This window comes from Eublepharis macularius, chromosome 5 (genome assembly GCF_028583425.1).
Source record: "Eublepharis macularius isolate TG4126 chromosome 5, MPM_Emac_v1.0, whole genome shotgun sequence".
In the NCBI taxonomy this organism is placed as follows: Eukaryota; Metazoa; Chordata; class Lepidosauria; order Squamata; family Eublepharidae; genus Eublepharis; species Eublepharis macularius.
The window spans coordinates 96,482,687-96,503,649 of record NC_072794.1 but is presented as its reverse complement, the minus strand read 5'-3'; the positions used below and the strand labels follow the sequence as shown (position 1 = coordinate 96,503,649).

The following is a 20,963-nucleotide window of genomic DNA, read 5'->3' as shown; positions in this document are numbered from 1 at the left end:
GCTCTGTTTCAAATATCTGGTTTATATGTTTATATGTGACCACACCTTGTCTTTTGCTGCTGCTGCTGTGATGTATATCTTGCAGTCATCAGTCCTGTCCATAATGAATATTAGTCCAAAACAAGCTATGGAACTTGTAGATATGATTCTTTTACTTGTTGAAGTGGAAGCAACTATGAGTCACTCATTCTGCTTCTTTTTCAGCTTCTTCATAATTTGTGAACTGGCCAAAGAGATGAAACACTATTTAGAACTCCTGAAGTATGCTTGCAGCATCTCTAATGTAGTGTAAATTGTCTTGTGTTCTCAGGGCAGTGTTCTTGGTGCGCCACAAGAGTACCCGCCAGCGCTTTGCAATGAAAAAGATCAACAAGCAGAACCTCATTCTGAGAAACCAGATACAGCAAGCTTTTGTGGAGAGAGACATCCTAACATTTGCAGAAAACCCCTTTGTAGTCAGCATGTTCTGCTCCTTCGAGACAAAACGCCACCTGTGCATGGTCATGGAATATGTGGAAGGTATTTTTTTCATCACCGCAGAAGTCACCTAGTCAAAATGATTATACATACTGATCAAATTGTGTTCACTTATGAAAAGAGGTAGAGATCAGTATTAGAGATGGGCACGAACTGGGAGTTTGTCGTCTGTCACATATCAAGAACCATGAAGTTCACAAACCTGTCCTGGTTCGTGAACCGATTCGTTTGGTTCATGAAAACATCACTTCTGGGTCAGTAAATCATCACTTCTGGGTCAGCAGAAGGTCACTTCCAGGCCAGGAGAAGGCCACTTCTAGCTCAGTAGAAGGTCTGCAGAAAGCCCATCCTCCATTGCCTAGGAAACTGATTGATTGAGGCCAGGCTGTCTGTAGTGACTAACCGAAAAATGAACCAAACGAATTAGCCTAAAGTTCATGGTGTTTCATTTGAAATGGGCTCTGATGAACTGCCTGTTCGCGAACCACAAACTGGCTTGGTTCATGCCGATCTTTGGTTCATATTTCAGTTCGTGCCCATCTCTAATAAGTATATATGCTGTAGGGTGAGTTCTTCAGGTGCTCTCCCCCATATTTTCTGTGTCTAGAATTTTGCCCTGTATGTACTATTCTCTGGTCTGTAGTGATAGGCTCATGTTGTGCCCCATAGGTTTTACCCTTGGTGGGTGGTTTGCTTGGGCCCACTTCATGATAGAATAGTTAGTCATGCTTTTTGTTGATATTCAGAATACTGGATTAGAGATTTATTTGAAGAAACAGGAGAATGTTCATGATGGAAAACACTAGAAAATGTCTTCAGAGGAATAAATAATACACTCCTGGACTGCTTTGTCCAAGTTCAGAAATCATGCACAACCATGTTTTAATTAAATTAACTATGATTATTAGGATGGGCTGAATGCAGGGCCACTTTGCTAATTATAGTTAGTTAGTGTATGTCATACGAAGATCTGAGGCCATGGTTTGAAACGGAGGTATTTTTTGTTTTTGCATGATGTGTACACGAAAACACCTGATGTTCCCTGGCGCTGCTCTCCTGAGCTACAGAGCAAAGACAATGAAACTAGCAGGCAAACTAGGATTTGGCTGATCATCCAGAAGATAAATTCTGGTTTCACAAATTAACTATAGTTACAATAGTTACAACTATAGTTTCTGAAGCAGGCAGTTATAGTTTATTTTTTTTTAAAAAGGATTTCAAGGATAGCTTATGGTCATGGTAGTATCCAGACAAGATTATGTAATGATTGTTGGCAGATCTTGCGACCTGAGAGGTGGGTGGGATTAGTCAAGCACCAAGAATCAGTTTCCCTACTTCTTTTATGCTTGCTGCTTTTGTGAGGATTCTTGGATTTTGTGTGAAAGCTGCTACACAATCCTTTTTTTATAAAATATTAGTAACAACCGCAATTTATACTTTTTATACAGCAGTCAACTTGAAGCAATCAACTAGGTAGCAGATATGATGAATTCCTAACTCATCATAGACTGGGTTATTTAGGGCAGTGGTTTACTTTTGTCGTCCAGGTATTTTTGTTAAACATTTGGAAAATATTGTTCCTATTAATTTTAAATCCCGAAAAAAATCTAAATCTTACAATTTGTTCTGTAACATGTAGCATGTTATGTGGATCAGAGATTGTCAGAACAACATCATCAGTGTAATTTTTCAATTTAAATTCATCTCCATCTACTTTTAAACCTTCAATTTGGGGGTCATATCTTATTTTAGAAGTAAAAAATTCCATTGTAAGAATAAACTGTGATGATAATGGACACCCTTGTCTGGTCCCCCTTTCAATTTGAAATCCTTCTGTTCATCTACGGTCTTCCTGTGCAGTCCCACATGGTACTGTGTAGGCCTGCTGATTTCGAAGATTTTTATAGCTCAAAACCACTAGGGGGCACCCTCATCTCTCAGTGCGCATGCGCGGCCGCTTTTCCTACCGAAAACGGCCTCAAGAGGCGGGACGCCCCCGACATACCCTCAGTTCTTCTTGGAGGTTCTTGCTCGTCGTTGGTTCAGCTTAGTTGGAAAAAGATGTCTGACAAGGCCTTGTTTAAGAGGTGCATCTCCTGCAATAGAAAGATGTCCAGATCTGATGGTCATTCTAACTGCCTGTACTGCTTGGGGGAGACCCACAACACACAGGCTTGTAAGCACTGCCATACCTTCACCCCGAAGGCCAAAGCAGAGAGGGCTGGGAGACTACAGGCCTAGTTATGTCAATGGGCCATAGCTGCTACCGACCCACCAACCATGGCAAAGACTCCTGCCTCATCGGGTTCCTCTACCCAACCTGGTCCTGGGTCCTCCAGTGCTAAAACACCGTGCCCACATTCATCCCCAGCCCATACGGAATTGCGTCTGCTGTCAGATCTGACTGACTTAACAGCCCGCAGCTCCTTGGCACCAGCGATGTCTAACTCGGATCTGATGCCCTACTTCTGTATCGCCTTCCTTATCACTCACCTTTCGGACCGACAGTCTCCTCAGAACCAACGGGGTGAGTCTTCCTTGGTTCCGAAGCCTTCAGATCCAACTGTTGTCTCGGAACCGTACGCCGGCCTAGAGAAAGACAAGAAATCACTCTTTGAAACATGAGAAGGCAATTCTAGAGAGCGTGATCTCCTCCCAACCACTGTTGAGCTTCAAGGGGACATCGGATCCGAGTCCCTTAGCAAGAAGCATTGGGGATCGGGTGATCATTCATCATCCCGCAGCACCCCTCATTCTAAGGGTTGGCCGAAGGAAGATGTGATTCTGATAGACAAGCCCTCTACTCCCATCGGGGCAATCCAGATCACCGTATCAAGCCTCTTGATCATCACACTTCCCAAGAAGGAAGGGGATGCTCCAGATGTCGGGTGAGCCCTTACTCACATATGGAGGATAGCCCTTAATCGAGGAGTTATCGTGCCAGTCAGGAAGCAGCTCTGTACCGTCATCACAGAGAGGGCTTCTATTATTTGGAACAACTGGTTAGAGGCTGCTCCAGATCTCCTTCGGTGAGAGTGTACTCCTACACTGGCTGTAGACGAACCTCACATGGTTTGGAGATGAGCTTTGAGGATTACTCTACAACCTAGACCTTATGATTCACCACCACCTGACTCTCCAGAAGGTGTGATTGGCCCTACTGAGGATACCTCGCCAACGGATGATTTCCGCGCATGCACGGAGTTGCTTCAGCGCATGGCTAAGGCGGATGTGGCATCTACAGAACCAAAGTCGAATGACAAAATTCTGCAACACATCTACTCTTGATCCACTCCTGCGGTAGCCTTTCTGATTATTGAGGGCTTTGTAGATCTCCTCAATGGTCTGATTCTGAAACCAGCTTCCACTCCTGTCACTAATAGGAAGGTTGAGAACATTTACAGAACCAAGGACGATCCTTGTTCCTTCCTGTCTTTGCATCCTCCACCTTTGTCATTCGTTACTGAGGAGATGTAAGTAAAGCCTAAGCAAGGGTCTCTGTCCGTACCCTCGGACAAAGAGAGCAGGAGGATAGATGCGATGGGGCAAAAGATGTATACCTTGGCCACTTTCAATATTAAAATAGCGAACCATGCAGCCATGATGGCAGCTTACCAGTTGTTACTCTGGAATAAGGTTGCCACTTTCATCCCAAAGCTGCTTGAAGACCAGAAAATCTTCCTCAAGGTCATCCAGGAGGAGGCGGTCCATTTGCCCTACCACCAAATTAACGCCAGCAGAAATATGGCGGATACTTCTGCGAGATCCTTGCTCTCCGTGGTCGTCCTACGGAGATTCACCTGGCTGAGGTCCACAGCGTTGCCAACAGAGACTAAAACTAAAGTTGAGGACCTCCCTTTCCAGGAAACTACCCTCTTTTCAGAAAAAAAATGACTACCTTTCTAAGAAGTGAAAGGACAGACTCACCGCCCGCTTGTATTGTGTCCTTCCCCAGCAACAGCAACAACATTTGTCTGGCAGATACCAATACAGATCCTTCTTGTGGGGTCGACAGTACTGTTTCCATCATTACCAGGGGTATGCCTATCATATCCAATGGTCTTATCAAAGCCCTCAGTCGTTTTTCCCTAGGAGGAAACATAATACTAAGGGCAAACAAGGAGCTCACCAGCAGCATCCTAAGGAGCAGACCCACTCCCACAAACAATTCTTAAAATTACAGGGACCTAACCCTATGTTTGGAGTCAGGCGGAGTTCATTTTATGCTAAATGGTGTGATGTCACCTCGGATGCTTGGGTTTTAAAAATTGTTCAAGTTGGTTATAAAATTGAGTTTTTGCAGTTACCTTTTCTACGACTCCCTCTTTTTACTGATAAAGAGGCCCATCCCGGGGTGTTGACTGAGTTGTCAGCCCTTCTGGAGAAGGGAGCCATTGAAGAGGTTACAGATCAATCCTCGTTTGGGGATTTCTATTCCAATCTGTTTGTAGTAGAGAAAAAGGATGGTGGTCTCTGACCTATTCTGGACCTCCGTAAATTAAATAAATTTATTCGAGTTCGTAAAATTAAAATGGTGACCTTACATGCAGTACTGACACTGCTGCCGTCACAGTCCTGGTTTGCACTTGTAGACCTGAAGGACCCTATGGAGAATGAATTTTCAAATATAGAGTTCTTCCCTTTGGGTTGTCCACTGCTCCACGAGTTTTTACCAAATGTGTGACAGTGGTGATAGCCTTTCTGAGAGTCCAGGGGTGTTGTATCTTTCCCTATTTAGATGATTGGCTGATTGTTGGACAGTCAGTTGATGATGTAGCTAGACAGGTCTCCATTATGTTGTCCATCTGTCTAAAATTGGGTCTGTTTGTTAATCAAAAGAAGTCTAAGCTTGATCCTTCCAGAGTTATCCAATTTATTGGAACCATTATTGATGGTGTGCAAGATACAGGTTTCTTATCTTCTGAGAGAGCCTTGAAAATAAAGGTGTTGATCAAAAGATTCAAGAGATGTAGATTCCAGTCTGCCCGGCTCATTCAGACCCTATTGGGCTGTATGGCCTCTACCACTGCTGTGGTGCCCCTAGCGAGACTACACATTCGCCCCCTGCAGCTTTGGTTTAGCTCCATTTTCTGTCCTGAGAGGGACCCTCAGTTCAAGAGGTTCAATATGCCCCAGTGAGCCCTGAATTCTTTAGATAGGTGGATAAGTGATCCCAACCTTTTTAAAGTGGTACGATTTGGCTACAGACAGACGGATGTCTCTGTTACTACAGATGCGTCCACTCTTGGTTGGGGGGCTCACTGTGATGGGTCTTATGCTCATAGTGTATGGGATGCATTTGAATGACGAGCATATTAACTATCCCTGGTGAATATACGTTTATGGCGGGATCCAGGTCGAGTACAATTGATTATATACTGACCTGTAGAACTTGAGTCTCCTTGATCGATAAATTTCACGTACTTCCTTATTTGGAGGGTGATCACTTTCCGCTGTACCTGTGAATACGATTGGATCCCAAGGATCTTCATTTGACCTCTGGGTATCCTATTATTGTACAACCTACCGAAAGGTTTGGCTGTCATGTGAGATGGTCCCCCAAGTTTAAAAGAACTTTTGAACTTAGAAAACTTATTGAATCACTGCCAACCATCAGGGAGCTTACCCACAGTGTTAGACCCAGTACATGTGTATGAAAATTTTATACAGAATCTGTATCCTTTTCTATTCCATCTTCATTCCAAGAAGAGTGTTAAACCTTTTAATCTTTCTAAACCTTTGTTTAGCAATCAATTGTTTAATCAAAGGTGTCTGGCAGCTAAGACTGCACTGCATAGGGCATACCATCAATTACCAGACTTCTGAAGAGGAAGCAAAAAAAAAAAAAGACACCCTTTTTCAACTGTTGCTACATAAAAAGGAATACAAACTCTTGATAAAGCAGAGGAAGAAAGAGTACACTAGGGAACAGTGGGGTGAACTCATAAATGCAGCCAAAGATAAAAATACATCTCTCTTCTGGAAGTTGGTGTCCGGTAGAGTATCGGGAGTTAAGTCCCCCATAACTGCATGCATTCCCGCAGACAGATGGGTCACCTACTTTAGCGAAATGTATGATGACCATAATGTCTACCCCTCTCTGGGAGTATCATTAGATGATGTTCCAAAGTGGTCCCCTGTAAAAACTGGAGCGATTGAATCCCTCATTAGCTAGATTGAAGATTGCTAAAGCTCCAGGCATTGATGGCATAGAGAATAAAGTCTGGTAGGCCTCCTTTCTAGCTCCCCTTTTTACATATATTGATAATACAGGTTGTATCCCCAAGTCTTGGGGTATAGCCATAGAGGTTCCACTACATAAGAAGGGTATGAAGGAGGATCCCTCCAATTACAGACCAATCAGCCTGTTAAATATTATAAGCAAGCTTTATGCAGGTCATCTGTTAGAAAAATCCCAGGATTGGTTGGAACAAGAAAATATACTGGCTGATGAACAGGTGGGCTTTATAGGTCAGGCAGGTCCACGCTTGACCACTGTCTGACTACAGCATCTTATTGAAAAATACTCGGCCAGGGGAACAATCTCATTATACGCTGCTTTTGTTGACCTTAAGGCAGCGTTCGATTCAGTATCTAGACCTCAGCTTTGGAATAAGCTCCTATGTGCCAATATAGACAAAATACTTCTGTTCTTATTGCGGGCCTTGCATGAACATACCTTCCTAAGAGTGAGATGTAGTAGACTTGGTCACCTCACTGACTCCATTAGAACTCCAAGAGGTGTTAGGCAGGGTTGCCTGCTAGCCCCAGTCTTATTTAGTTTCTGCATCAATAATATGGTTGGCTGGCTCAATACTCCAGATCTTCACCCCCCCTAAACTCGCAAACCAGCACATATCTGTGTTACTGTATGCTGATGATGCAGTGCTCTTATCTAAAACCCCAGTTGGCTTAAGGAGAGCCCTTGGGGAAATGGCTATGTTTTGTGAAACTGAGCTCCTGGATATCAATTATCAGAAGACCAAAATCATAGCATTCGGGAATAGATCAAAACAAAGATATTGGGCTATCAATGGCCATCACATTGAACAACTAGATAGCTTTAAATACTTGGGAGTGATTGTACCAGCAAATGGCTCAAGGGTTAAGCACAGCCAATATGTTGCTCAACAAGAGGAAAGATCGGCAAATGCCATATTAAAATTTTTTCGTACCCAGGGCGGCTATTTTGTTCCAGCAGTGTTAAAGCTGTATAAAGCCAAATCTTTAGCGCAGATGCTATATGGAACATTTTTAGGTCCTCCCTCCTCTTGTTTCAATCCGCAAGAAAGAGCACAGTCCAGATTTTTGAGAGCTGTGCTACAAGTTCCCAAGGGTGTATCAAACGCCTGGATTCGGCTGGAGTCTGGAAACCTGAGGTTTGAAGCTAGGGTGGGCATCCAATCCATTCATATGTGGCTGAAAGCTTTTTTCTATCCTCAAGGTTTGCTCCCTCTGATTCTCCATGACGAATTTAAATCCAGCTGGCTTAAGGCGATGTATAGGTATATTACAAAAATAGGTCTCTCTCCTCAGGTGCTCCTAACTCAGGAGGCTGAACGAGCCAAAGGGTTAATTAAACAAAGAATAGAAGACATAGAGCGCCAATCTGACATCTCTAGCGCATCTAAAATGGGGGTGTTGATAAATGATACTCTTGAGCCAGCCCAAGTATCTGGCTTCTGTGGAAGTAAATAATTTCAGAAGGGCATTTTCTTTGGCCAGGTTTTTTGCTTTTCCATCAGCGGTTGTTGAGGGTAGGTACAACAAAATCCCCTATGCAGAAAGGCTATGTCTATGCCCTTTGGGAGAGGTAGAGTCTGCAGAGCACATGTTCTTCAGTTGCCCATTCTATGGAGAGGTTCGTTTAAAAATTATTACTCCACTATTAGACAGGATTCCCAGTCATATAACTACAAGTAAAGCAAAGCTCTGCTGGCTCTTAGCCGATAAAAACCACATGATCACATGGCAAGTAGCCAGATTATGTACATTAATTTTTAAACGGCAAGTAGCCAGATTATGTACATTAATTTTTAAACGGCGTGAAATGTATTTTAAAAGTTCTTAAATAACCAATGGTTTTTCTTTTTATTGATAAGTGGTTTGGTAACATAATTTTTGTATATTGGTCTTGGTACTGTAATAAAAATGATGATGAAGAGCATATTAACCTTCTGGAGTTGAGGGCAGTGTTATATGCATTAATTTCATTTGCAGATTCCATGAGGAACAAGACCATCCAGGTACTTACGGACAATACGGCAACTATGTTTTACATAAACAAGCAGGGGGGTACAGCATCGGTGACTCTGCAAGGAAGCAATGAAACTCTGGAACTGGGCCATGGACAATTCAGTGTGGCTGCAAGCAGTACATATCCCAGGCGTAGACAACACAGTAGCGGATCATTTAAGCAGGTTGCAGGGGGACAAACACAAGTGGTCCCTGCTAGACGCTTATCTCCACCCTGTTTTTACTGAGTGGGGTTTTCCAAACATGGACCTGTTTGCTTCCGAAGAAAATCACAAGTCTTCTCGCTATTGTTCCAGAGGCAGCGTAGGCCGTGAGTCACTTGGGGATGCGTTTCAACTCAGGTGGTCCAATCATCTTTTTTACATGTTTCCCCCGTTTCCACTTCTGGACAAAGTGATCAGCAAAATTCAGGCAGACGGGACGTCAGCCATCCTAATAACCCCGTACTGGTCATGGCAGCCGTGGTTTCCACGCTCTCTTGAGGTTGCAGTCTCGATTGTACCACTTCCCGACAGAACCGGATCTGTTGTCGTGGAACAGAGTGTTTCACCACAGAGTAGACAAACTCAAACTGACGGTCTGGCTTATCCTGCAGGATATGCCATCTTTGAGGGTCTGACTCATGTTTTACAAAATGCAAGGCGTTTGTCCACCCGCCAGTCGTACACCCTTAAATGGAATAAATTTAGTGTTTGGTGTCAGGGGAGAGGTTTCAATCCCCTAATTTCCTCTCTATCAGAGGTCCTGGATTTCCTTTGGGAACTCAAATGCGGGGGGGGGGGGGGGGGTGTTGTTGCCTAATTCTTCAGTGAAGGTTTATTTGGCGGCTATTTCCGCCTTCCATTCTCCAATAGATCAAAAGACTTTTTTCTTATTACATGTCCAAACTGTTTCTAAAAGGTTTGAATAATTTGTTTCCCCCTGTCAAGGCTATAGTTCCTCAGTGGTCACTACCTTTGGTTCTGACCAGACTTATGTCTAAACCTTTTGAACCATTGGCCACGTGCCCCTTGCGTTTTCTGTCTATGAAGGTGGTGTTCCTAGTGGCCATTACTTCGGCCAGGAAGGTGACGCAAAGCTTTCTGGCGGTTTCCTGGCTGGCAATACGAACAGGCTTGAAGCAGTAGAGACCACACCAAGTAAGGTGAATTATTTACAGGTTTATTCACAGAGATATATACATATGTACAGTCCAATAGCCTATACACTTCAGAGTGGCAAAGTGCTTCGCCAGACTCTGATACCTATGCAGGCACACAATACACAGTACTCGTCATACATTTATACATACATCCAATCAGTATGTACCTGTGCACTCAGCACTTTCGGCTGATGCAACCTTGCAACCTTGATGCTCACATGACTCAACTGTCACTTAGATCAGTATGATCAGACCATGCTGGATCTTGCCAGAGTTACTTTCACACTCTGACACGCCTCCCAAGATTTCAGCATGTTAAACACAGTTCTCCTCTGAGTTTCACATATCTTTCAGTAGGTAAACACTTTGTGAAAACATCAGCTACATTTTGTTCTGAGTTACAGTGCTTATTGTTTACATTCCCTCTTTGCACTGCTTCCCGTACGTTCTGATATCTTATATTGATATGCTTGCTACGAGTACGTACACCTTGGTCTCCTGCCAGTTGCTGTGCTGCTGTATTATCACACATGATTGTTACAGGTTGTGTACATTTTACAGACATATCTTTTAATAACTGATGAAACCATTCAAGTTGTACAACACAGTCACTTGAAGAAGAGTATTCCGCTTCACAAGAACTCGTGGACACATGTGTTTGTTTAATGGTTTTCCAGTGTATCAATGCTCCAAACACATATATTGCAAACCCTGAGGTTGACTTGGAATCAGAATGATCACCCCAGCTTGCATCACTGTATGCAAACAATGCCTCATTTGTGTTTGGTCTCAGAACTAGTTTGCACTCCATGGTACCTTTTAAATATCTCAGTACCCTCTTAGCAGCTTGCCAATCTTTTTGGTATGGGTTGGCATTTTTCTTACAGAGCCAGTTTACTGCAACACATATATCAGGACGAGTCCATCCGGCCACATATAACAATGATCCTACCAGTGATTGATACAATGCTTTATGCATGAACACTTCATCATCTGGTTCCTTGCAGAAACTGGTTGTCATTGGTGTTTCTACACAGTATGCATCAGACATATTGTACTTTATTAACATTTGTTCTATTTTGTCTCTTTGACACAATTCATACCATCCATTCACATTTCTGGACACTTTTACACCCAGATAGTGTTGAATAGGTCCTAAATGTTTCATCCTAAACAGACCTTGGACAGTATTCATGAACCAATTCAATTCAAACTTTGAATAGTAAAAGAAACAGACATCATCTACATAAATCAGCAATTTGCACACTTTCCCTTGTAGATTAACATCATACAGACATGGGTCAGCTATGCTTTGCTTGAATCCATACTGCTTCAATGCATTTGTTACACATACACTCCATGCATGAGCACTTTGTTTTAACCCATATAAGGCTTTCTTTAGTTTCAATACTTGTTGTGGCTTGCCACACAGAAACCCAGGTATTTGAATCATATACAACTCCTCACTTATTTCTGCATGTAGATATGCAGTCTGGAAATCAAAGTGATCAATCCTCATACCTTTTCTAGCTGCAACTGTCAGTGCTGCTTTAATGGTTTCTGTTCTCACAGTAGGTACAAAACACTCATTGTAATCTTGCCCTTCAACTTGAGCAAAACCTCTCGCCACCAACCGTGCCTTATATTGTTTGTTTCCATCAGGCTTATTTTTAACAGTAAATATCCACCTGCAACCAAGAGCTTTTTTGCCTTCTGGCAGCTCTGTAACAGTAAACACCTTGTTACTTATCAGTGAATCATATTCCGCCTCCATAGCTTCCAACCAGCTCTTTCTCTCTCCTGCATTTAGAGATAATACCTCTTCATAACTTTCTGGTATTCTGACCATATTTGCAGAAGGAGAATACCTCTGAGGCGGTATACCTTTATTTACCCTTGAAGACACTCTAGGTGCTGGTGCTGGAGTTTGCCTAGGTGCTGGTATTGGGCTTTGCCTAGTTTCAGAGGTAGCTTGTGCCGGAGCTTGCACTTCCTCTTTAACCTCCACACTGCTTTCTGCATCTGCAGATAGTGGCACCAATACTGATTCAGGCAAATCATTTGCATGTACCTTTTTCCACCCCAGTCCTTCGCAAAACTCAGCTGATCTGCTGTAGGTCAGCATATTTTCACCATTAGCAAATCTATACGCCTTCATTCCTGGCTGATAACCTAAGAATGTAAGCTTGCGTGATCTGGCCCCTCCTTTTCTCCTTTTTACCAGAGGTATATTGACCCAAGCCTTAGTTCCAAATACTCTGAGATGGTTTAGACTCGGATCCCTACCATACAGCACCCAGTAAGGAACCTCATCTATTGCTTGAGTCCAGATCCTGTTTATGATATAGCATGCTGCCTTTGCAGCTTCTGCCCAAAACAACATAGGTAAACCAGCATCTGTCAACATGGAATGCATCATTACCTGGAGCATCCCTGCTCTTCTCTCTGCTATTCCATTTTCAGCGGGTGTAGCTACATTAGCAATCGTATGCCTAATGCCATGTCTACTAAACCACTGTGCTAGCTGTTTAGACATGTATTCTCAACCCATATCAGTTTGAAATGCTAGTATCCGGTGTTGAAACTGCTTTTCCACCCTTTTAGCCCATGTTTTAATTGTTTGGTACACTTCAGACTTTTGCTTTAAAGGGTAACACCACATGAATCTACTTGCATCATCAACTAGCAGTAGGAGATACCTCCGTTTCGAATGGCTATTTGGGAAAGGTCCCACTACGTCAGAGTGAATTAAACCCAGGGGTGTTTCAGTGACTCTTTGACTCCGTCTGGCGACAGGGACTGCTTTGGATTTGCATTGTTTACAAGCATCACAATCTAAGTACACTTGACAATCAGACAGTTTCTCATTTTGTAACAACGCAAGTGTTTTTTGTATTGTTCCAAAGCTGGCATGCCCCAAACGCCTATGCAATAAATGTATGCATTTCTCATGTAACCCCTTATTCACCACTGAATGTGCCCTTCCTGTGTTAGCTTTCAACACATATAAGCCATTTTTTAACTCCCCTTTTGCCAGTTGCCTACCATCCCTTAGGATATCACACCTTTTATTTTGGAATTGTACCTTAAAACCTGCTTCATCTAGCACACAAATACTCAGCAGATTATTTTCTAGTGTGGGTACACATAACACATTGTCAAATACATGGTTTAGTGCTGGGAACACCACACTCCCTTGGCAGGTCACTTCAGCACAACACCCATCTACCATACTCACAGATTTTAAAGCTGAAGACCTTGACTCCTGCAATAAACTTATGTTATTGACAATACACTGGCTTGCGCCCGAATCCAAAATCCAGATATACTGCGCTGGAAGTTCAGGTTCAGGTCCAGTAGCAACTACCATTGTAGCTGTCTGCTTCTGCGTTGAGCTGAACGTCTTCTTTCCACGACACTTTCTCCCGGCTGGGCAGTATCTGGCAATATGTCCCAAGGATCCACAATTGAAGCAACGCCGCTGCACCTGCAATGCTGAACTCTGTGACGATGTGTAACCTTCTCCAGCCGCAGCATTTCCACTGGCCTTGGCACTGCTCCCAGACTTGGCTCCATGCCCGGACTTGGCTCCGTTCCCAGACTTGGCTTCGCTCCTGGAGTTGACTTCGTTCCTGGAGTAAACTCCTTCTCTTTCACGTTGCACAGCTCTAGCTTCATAATCAAAAAGCCTTCCAGTAATATAATTTAGATCCAATCTTGTTGCTTCCACAGATTCCAGTGCAGCAATTAAAGGATCGAAAGAGCAAGTAAGAGAGCTCAGAATTAGGTAGACCTTGTCTTCCTCTGAGATATCCTTCCCACGCTGAGCCAATAACTGAAAATAGGTAGTCAGTTTGTTTAAATGTTCTCTTACTGACTGGTTTGGCTGCATAACGGCTCTATACAGTTGTCTCATAAGCAAGATAAGCGACCCTGCAGAGCTTGGCGCAAACACGGCTTTCAGTGCATCCCACGCTGCCTTCGCTGTCTGTGCTTCGAGCACATGAAGGAGCTGTGAATCTCCAACGCTCAGAACTATCAGGGCCAATGCTTTCTGATCTTTCACCCTCTCCTCAGCTGTCGGAGCTTGAGGGGGTGCATCAACACAGTCCCACAGTGACTCATGTATCAGCAGATGTCGCATCCTGCACGACCAGACAGGATAGTTGGTGTCAGACAACTTTTCCACCAGCAAAGACATCCCTGCTTGAGCTTGAGCCATGACTGCGTCGTTATGCTCCACCAGCTGCACACTCGCCTCCTGCTCTGCCTCCTCCTCCGTATCCTCAAGGTCAGAGAGAGCTGGACTGCTGCCGGCACCGGACTGTATCTTCTCTGTATCTGTGTCACTCTCACCGGTCTCCTTGGCCGACATTCACAGCTGCTGGCTCCCAACTCCTCCAAACTTCACCGGAGCCTCCAGAGCTCAGCACACGCTGCTGTAATCCTCCAGTCCGCACACCTGCTATGCCGCCAACCGCCAGTCTGGGCCCATAACCCTGACGTAAAGCTTTCTGGCGATTTCCTGGCTAGCAATACAAACAGGCTTGAAGCAGTAGAGACCACACCAAGTAAGGTGAATTATTTACAGGTTTATTCACAGAGATATATACATATGTACAGTCCAATAGCCTATACACTTCAGAGTGGCAAAGTGCTTCGCCAGACTCTGATACCTATGCAGGCACACAATACACAGTACTCGTCATACATTTATACATACTCACATCCAATCAGTATGTACCTGTGCACTCAGCACTTTCGGCTGATGCAACCTTGCAACCTTGATGCTCACATGACTCAACTGTCACTTAGATCAGTATGATCAGACCATGCTGGATCTTGCCAGAGTTACTTTCACACTCTGACAGAAGGTAGGGGAATTAGCTGCGTTATGCTGTGAACCCCTGTATTTGAAAATTCATGCTGAAAAAGTGGTTCTTGGGATGAAGGTGGATTTTTTGCCAAAGGTAGTTTCTAGCTTCCACCTTCCTCTGGAAATATCCTTGCCAGTTTTTTTCCGTAATCAGAATTCAGAGGCCGAAAAGGCCCTTGACTCGCTAGATGTACGTCAAGTGATTCTTTTTTATTTAGATCGCTTCAAGTCCATTAGATTAGATTCTCACCTGTTTGTATGTTTCTTGGGTCAGAAAAAGGGTAGAAGGGCTAGTCCCCAAACCCTGGCTCATTGGGTGATTCAGACTATCTTATTGAGGTATAAGATTGCAAACTTACCTTGTCCGTTGGAAGTTCATGCTCACTCCACCAGGTCCCAGGCATCGTCAGCAGCTCTTCTGAAAGGGGTTCCGTTCCAAGATATCTGCAAGGCAGCAATGTGGTCCTCAGCTGACACGTTTGTCAAGCACTATGCCTTGGACATCCTGGACAGAAAGGAAACAGCAGTGGGCACAGCAGTTTTACAATCGATCTTTCTGTGACATTGCGTCACTACCTCCACCCAGGTATTTAAGCTTTGTAATTTCCCATGTGGGACTGCACAGGAAGATGGTAGATGAAAAACCGTGTTGCACTTACCTGTAACTGTTGTTCATCTAGGTCTGTGCAGGCACACATACCCTCCCTCCTTCCCTGCTAATACTCTTGGTACTTACCTTGGGATACAGCTGTGAAAGAGGACTGAGGGTACATCGGGGGCGTCTCGCCTCTTGAGGCCGTTTTTGGCGGGAAAAGCGGCTGCACATGTGCGCTGAGAGGTGAGGGCGCCCCCTAGTGGCTTTGAGCTATAAAAATCTCCAAAGTCAGCAGGCCTGCATGTGCACAGTCCCATGTGTGCCTGCACGGAAGACCTAGATGAACAACAGTTACAGGTAAGCGCAACACTGTTTTTAATACTCCATTAATTAAAATTCTTGCATTCTGCTTTGTATAAATTCCTTGTATCCAGTTCTCAAATTTGGATCTGCAATACTGTGCACTTATCTGTGTTGAATTGCATCCTGTTCACAACCACCCACTTTTCTAGAGTATTCAGGTCTTGTCGAATTTTAACTCTATCTTCTTGGGTGTTTGCCATGCCTCCCAGTTTGGTATCATCTGCAGATTTAATAAGTAGTCCATTTACCCCTTCATCCATATCATTGATAAAAATATTGAAAAGTACCAGGCCCAAAAGCAAGCCTTGCAGTATCCCACTGGACACCTCCCTCCAATCTGATGAAACACCATTGACCACCACTCTTCAGATGCGGTCCTCTAACCAGTTCCCTATCCACCGAGCTGTCCTATAGTCCAATCTTCAGTCTTCCGGTTTACTCATTAGAATGTCGTGGGGAACCTTATCAAAAGCTTTACTGAAATCCAGGTAGATCACGTCGACAGAGTTCCCACGATCCAGTAAGCTCGTCACTCGATCAAAGAAGGAAACCAGGTTGGTTTGACAAGATCTGTTGGGGACAAAACCAAGTTGACTTTCCCAGATCACTAAGTGGTCCTTCAGATGCTTACAGATTGATCCCTTTAAAATCTGCTCTAATATCTTCCCAGCAACAGAAGTCAGACTGATCAGCCTGTAGTTTCCCGGGTCATCCTTCTTCCCTTTCTTAAAGATTGGGATAACATTCGCTCTTCTCCAATCTTGTGGCACATCCCCAGTCCTCCGGGAGGCCTTGAAGATGATGGACAGAGACTGCAAGTTCTCTAGAAAGTTCTTTGAGCACTCTTGGGTGCATACCATCCGGCCCAGGGGATTTGTATTCATCCAGTGCAGCCAGGTGGCTTGGCACAACCTCTCTGTCAATGTCAATTAGCTCCCCAGGTGTCCTGGCGTGTCTACTACCATCTTTAGATGGACTCGAGTTCTTCAGGAAGAAAACAGAGGCAAAAAAGTCACTAAGCCTGTCTGCTTTTTCTCTGTCCTGCATCAGAGTTTCTCCTTCTACTCCCAACAGCGGTCCAATTGCCTCTTTTACCTTGCATTTGCTTCTCACATATCTGTAGAAGTTTTTCTTGTTGTAGCGAGCCTCCCTGAGCTTTGGCTTCTCTGATGGCTGATCTGCAGTACCTAGTAACCCTCGTATATTCCTCTTTAGAGGTCTGTCCTTCTCTCAGTTTCCTGAACTTTTCCCTTTTCTCCCTTAGCTTATTCTGGAGCTCTCTGTTCACCCACATCGGTTTCTTGGAGCCCTTACCATGTTTCTGTCTTGCTGGAATAGTGAGGGCTTGAGCTTGCAAAAGCTCATATTCGAGAAGAGCCCACCCTTCAACTCACTCCTTTCCTTTCCAGCACACTCCCCCACGGAATGACTCTCATCAAGCCTTTGAGTTTATTGAAGTTGGCCCTACAAAAATCTAACCTAATGAATCTGGCTACGAACTTCCTTGGCCCACCACAGCAACTGGAATTCAAGGAGGACATGGTCACTTCCCCCTAAGGTCCCCACTACCTTCACCCCATCTACCAGTTCTTCTGTCATTATCAAGTAAAAAGTTTATAATCCACATTCAATAAAGAAATGGGTCTATAAGATTGAGATAATGTTGGATTGCTACCCTCTTTATAAATCAGTGTTATATATGTCTTCTGCCATGTTTGGGGCATGATCTTATATTCACTTATTTTGTTCATCACTTTTTGGAGTAGCGATATTAACTCTTCTCCAAGCATTATAAAACATTGCTGTTAGCCCATCTGGGCCTGGTGCTTTATCTTTCTTCATTTTTATATAGCTTGTGAAACCTCTTCTGTTGTAATATTTTGGTTCAGAATATCTCTATTTTCTGGTGTGAACTTTGGAATAGTTGTATCTTTAATATATTTCTCAAGTCCTTCTGTTAGATTTTCTTCTTTATAAAGATGTGAAAAAAACAAGATAAACTGCTCATGTATTTCTTTTTCCATATGAGTAATTCCATTTGGCCTTTTCACTCCTGTTACCATTCTTCTTTCCGTTTCTTTTCTTAAACAGTGGGCCAAAAACCGTCCAGGTTTGTTCACATGTTCAAAATATTTCTATTTCAAAAAGATTAATTTCTTCTGCATTTCTTCAATTTGTAACATATTTAATTGGTTTTTAATTGCTTAATTTCCATTAACGTCCTGAATATCTTCCAGATATTGACAGAAAAAGCTCTCGATGTACAACTATTTGAGTCCAACTTACTTTAGATCACTTTGTTCTCTCCCTCCCTCCAAATCAACATGTTGATCAAAAGTCTTTTCTTTGATTACTCCCTGTATGACGGCTGAATACAGAATACCTACAGCAGACTTAATCATTTTCTTTCATAGCTCTAGAACTTTTTACCCTTTGGAGAACCATTAAACCGTGAACAATTTTAAACCACTGGGAGACATTTCTCACTTTCCCCAGCAAGGGCAGCCATTGCAGCTGGGAGTACTTTGTGACACCATTGCAGCACGGAGGACTCAGCTAGCCCTTTGGCATTTTAGAGAGCTAAATATCAACACCAGCAAGGCTACCACCTCACAGCAATGATTTATCAGCGCCCCCCCTTGTGTATTTACATGAATTGTCCCTTAGCATTGCACATCTGTATTATGTCAGGGGAAGCATATTGGGCCACCAAAGTACAGCTGATATAAATAACAACAACAACAACAACAACATTCGATTTATATACCGCCCTTCAGGACAACTTAATGCCCACTCAGAGCGGTTTACAAAGTGTTGTTATTACCCTACAACAATCACCCTGTGAGGTGGGTGGGGCTGAGAGAGCTCCAGAGAACGGTGACTCGCCCAAGGTCACCCAGCTGGCTTCGTGGAGAAGTGGGGAATCAAACCTGGCTCTCCAGATTAGAGTCCCGTGCTCTTAACCACTACACCAAACGGAAGTTGTTACAAAAAGTAGTAATCTAATGAGTTGTGTTTGTTGATTGTTGCTGCTTCCTTATAACCGCTTCTCTATGCTCTTTTTTCATTGGTTTATAGGAGGAGATTGTGCAACTCTCTTGAAGAATATTGGTGCTTTACCTGTTGATATGGCAAGGATGTATTTTGCAGAAACTGTGCTGGCATTGGAATACCTCCACAATTATGGCATCGTTCACCGTGACCTAAAGCCTGACAAGTACGCTTTTAGCTTTTCATGTTTGAGCTTGCAGTTGCAGTTGTCCATGCTAAAAATAGTTGCAAAAATGATGTGTACATTATTTTCTCCTGCAAGGGCAACATTTATTTCCATGTTCTTTCTCATTATTGAGTGGCTGCTTTTGCAAATGTTGCAGTGTGTAGTTATTTCAGTAAAAGTTAATCTGAAATACATTCATTTATCAATGACACTCTGAATTTAAAGTGAGAGTTGTTTCAGATATTCTTGTATTGTAAGATGTGCTCAAACCTTATAGCTACTAAAATAAGCCAGAAAACACCATATGACTTTACAGCAGACCTAATAATACTTTTTTTAAAGTACATGTATAACATTGCACACATCTGGCTCTGCTCAGACCCTAACATTTGTGGAGTAGTCTAGCGGTGGAAGCATCATGAACTGCCCCTTGTCATGATTGCTTTGTGTCCGTGTTTTTGTTCCTTTGATGCTGATTGAATTCTGGAGATATTTCCAATGATCTCAACTCTTGCCCAAGGTGATTTGTAAGAATTTGATGGTTCTGTTACAAAGTAATTACACACCAGGGTTTCTTTTGTGAGGACTGAGTGCCAACTGTCTTAAAAGAGAGGTTTGCCTGCTTTTTAAAATGCCTGTATTGGGTAGAAATGATCTCTTTAGCCCTGTACCACCTTAGCTAGCCATTGCTCTGAGCATTCCTAGATAACATGTAATTCTTTGATCCTTTCCAGTCTTGTCTCTGATCTGGCTGTGGATCTGAAATCATAACTAATGGCTGAGAGATCTACAGAGAAATTTTTTTCAGTTGATTTTTCTTGACCTGGGTTTTATTTAATTTAATTTAATTTAATTTATTATATTTATATTCCGCCCTCCCTGCTTTCGCAGGCTCAGGGCGGATAACAAATACAAACATGTTTAAAAACATTTAAAAACATTAAATAATACATTTAAAAACATTTTAAAACATTAAATATAACAATTCATGCTGCCCAGTGGTTCATACATGCCTCTGTGTTTGCATAGGGGTGATGGTTTAACCCCCCCTTCACGGGGGGGGGGGGCGGGCACTGCCCGGCGTTAGCCATATGCCTGGCGGAATAGCTCTGTCTTACAGGCCCGGCGAAATGCAAGCAAATCTTGCCGGGCCCTTGTCTCGCAAGACAGAGCATTCCACCAGGTCGGGGCCAGGACTGAAAAGGCCCTGGCCCTGGTCGACGCCAGGCGGGCCTCCCTAGGGCCAGGGACACTTAAAAGATGTTTTCCTCCAGAGCGGAGAGTCCTCCGGGGCTCATATGGTGAGAGACGGTCCCTCAGATACGTCGGTCCCAGTCCGCGTAGGGCTTTGTAGGTTAACACCAAAACCTTGAACCTTTAATGAAGGTCCTTGACATTTTATTGTATTGCCGTCAAGATTTGGCAAGAGTTCAGAATTTTTTCCTTACTCTGACGCCACTGTTTCTTGTGTGGTTGGTTCCAGAAAGTCACATCAAAAGAAGGAGGAAAAATCACTGACAATTATTACCCTGTTGTACTTTAAGATTTGATTTTACCCACTACATTTTATTGTCTGTATGAAACCGCCTGAAGATTGTCTACAGTGTGGTGTCATCCAAATGCTGATAATACCCAGCTCTGGTTTTCTTTTAGGTTTGATCTAGGAACAGCGATCTTTTCTCTAAAGCACCTTTAGTGAAATGGCTAATGTCTCACAAAATGAAGCCAAATCCAGATCAATAAAAAATTGTGTAGATTAACAAGTTCATGTTCCCAGGAGGTGAACATTTATGTGTCTTCACCACTGAGGAATCAGGTCTACAGTTTCAGACCATAGTTGCTGGAGGGGCAAATTTTGGTGGAAACTTCATTTGAATTGATGTTCTATCCTTGTCTGAACAAAAAAGATGTAGCCTGGATATCATACTGATACCTTTGTACCTTCTGCAAATGACTATTGTTATGCATTTTACATGGATCTAATCTTGAAGAATATTTAGTAGCAGGATGTGCTGCTGTGTGCAGGATGCAACTTCCC

At 43.3% G+C, this 20,963-nt stretch overlaps 1 protein-coding gene across 1 annotated transcript in view; it reads left to right on the top strand.

Moving 5' to 3' along the window:
- The window catches only part of MAST2 (microtubule associated serine/threonine kinase 2), a 422,441-nt gene that overhangs the window by 336,128 nt on the left and 65,350 nt on the right, over positions 1-20,963 (top strand). Inside the window, exons 16-17 of the mRNA XM_054979860.1 lie at positions 311-519; positions 18,787-18,925. Coding sequence (XP_054835835.1) covers positions 311-519; positions 18,787-18,925 — 348 coding nt within the window. The remainder of the gene's footprint in view (positions 1-310; positions 520-18,786; positions 18,926-20,963) is intronic.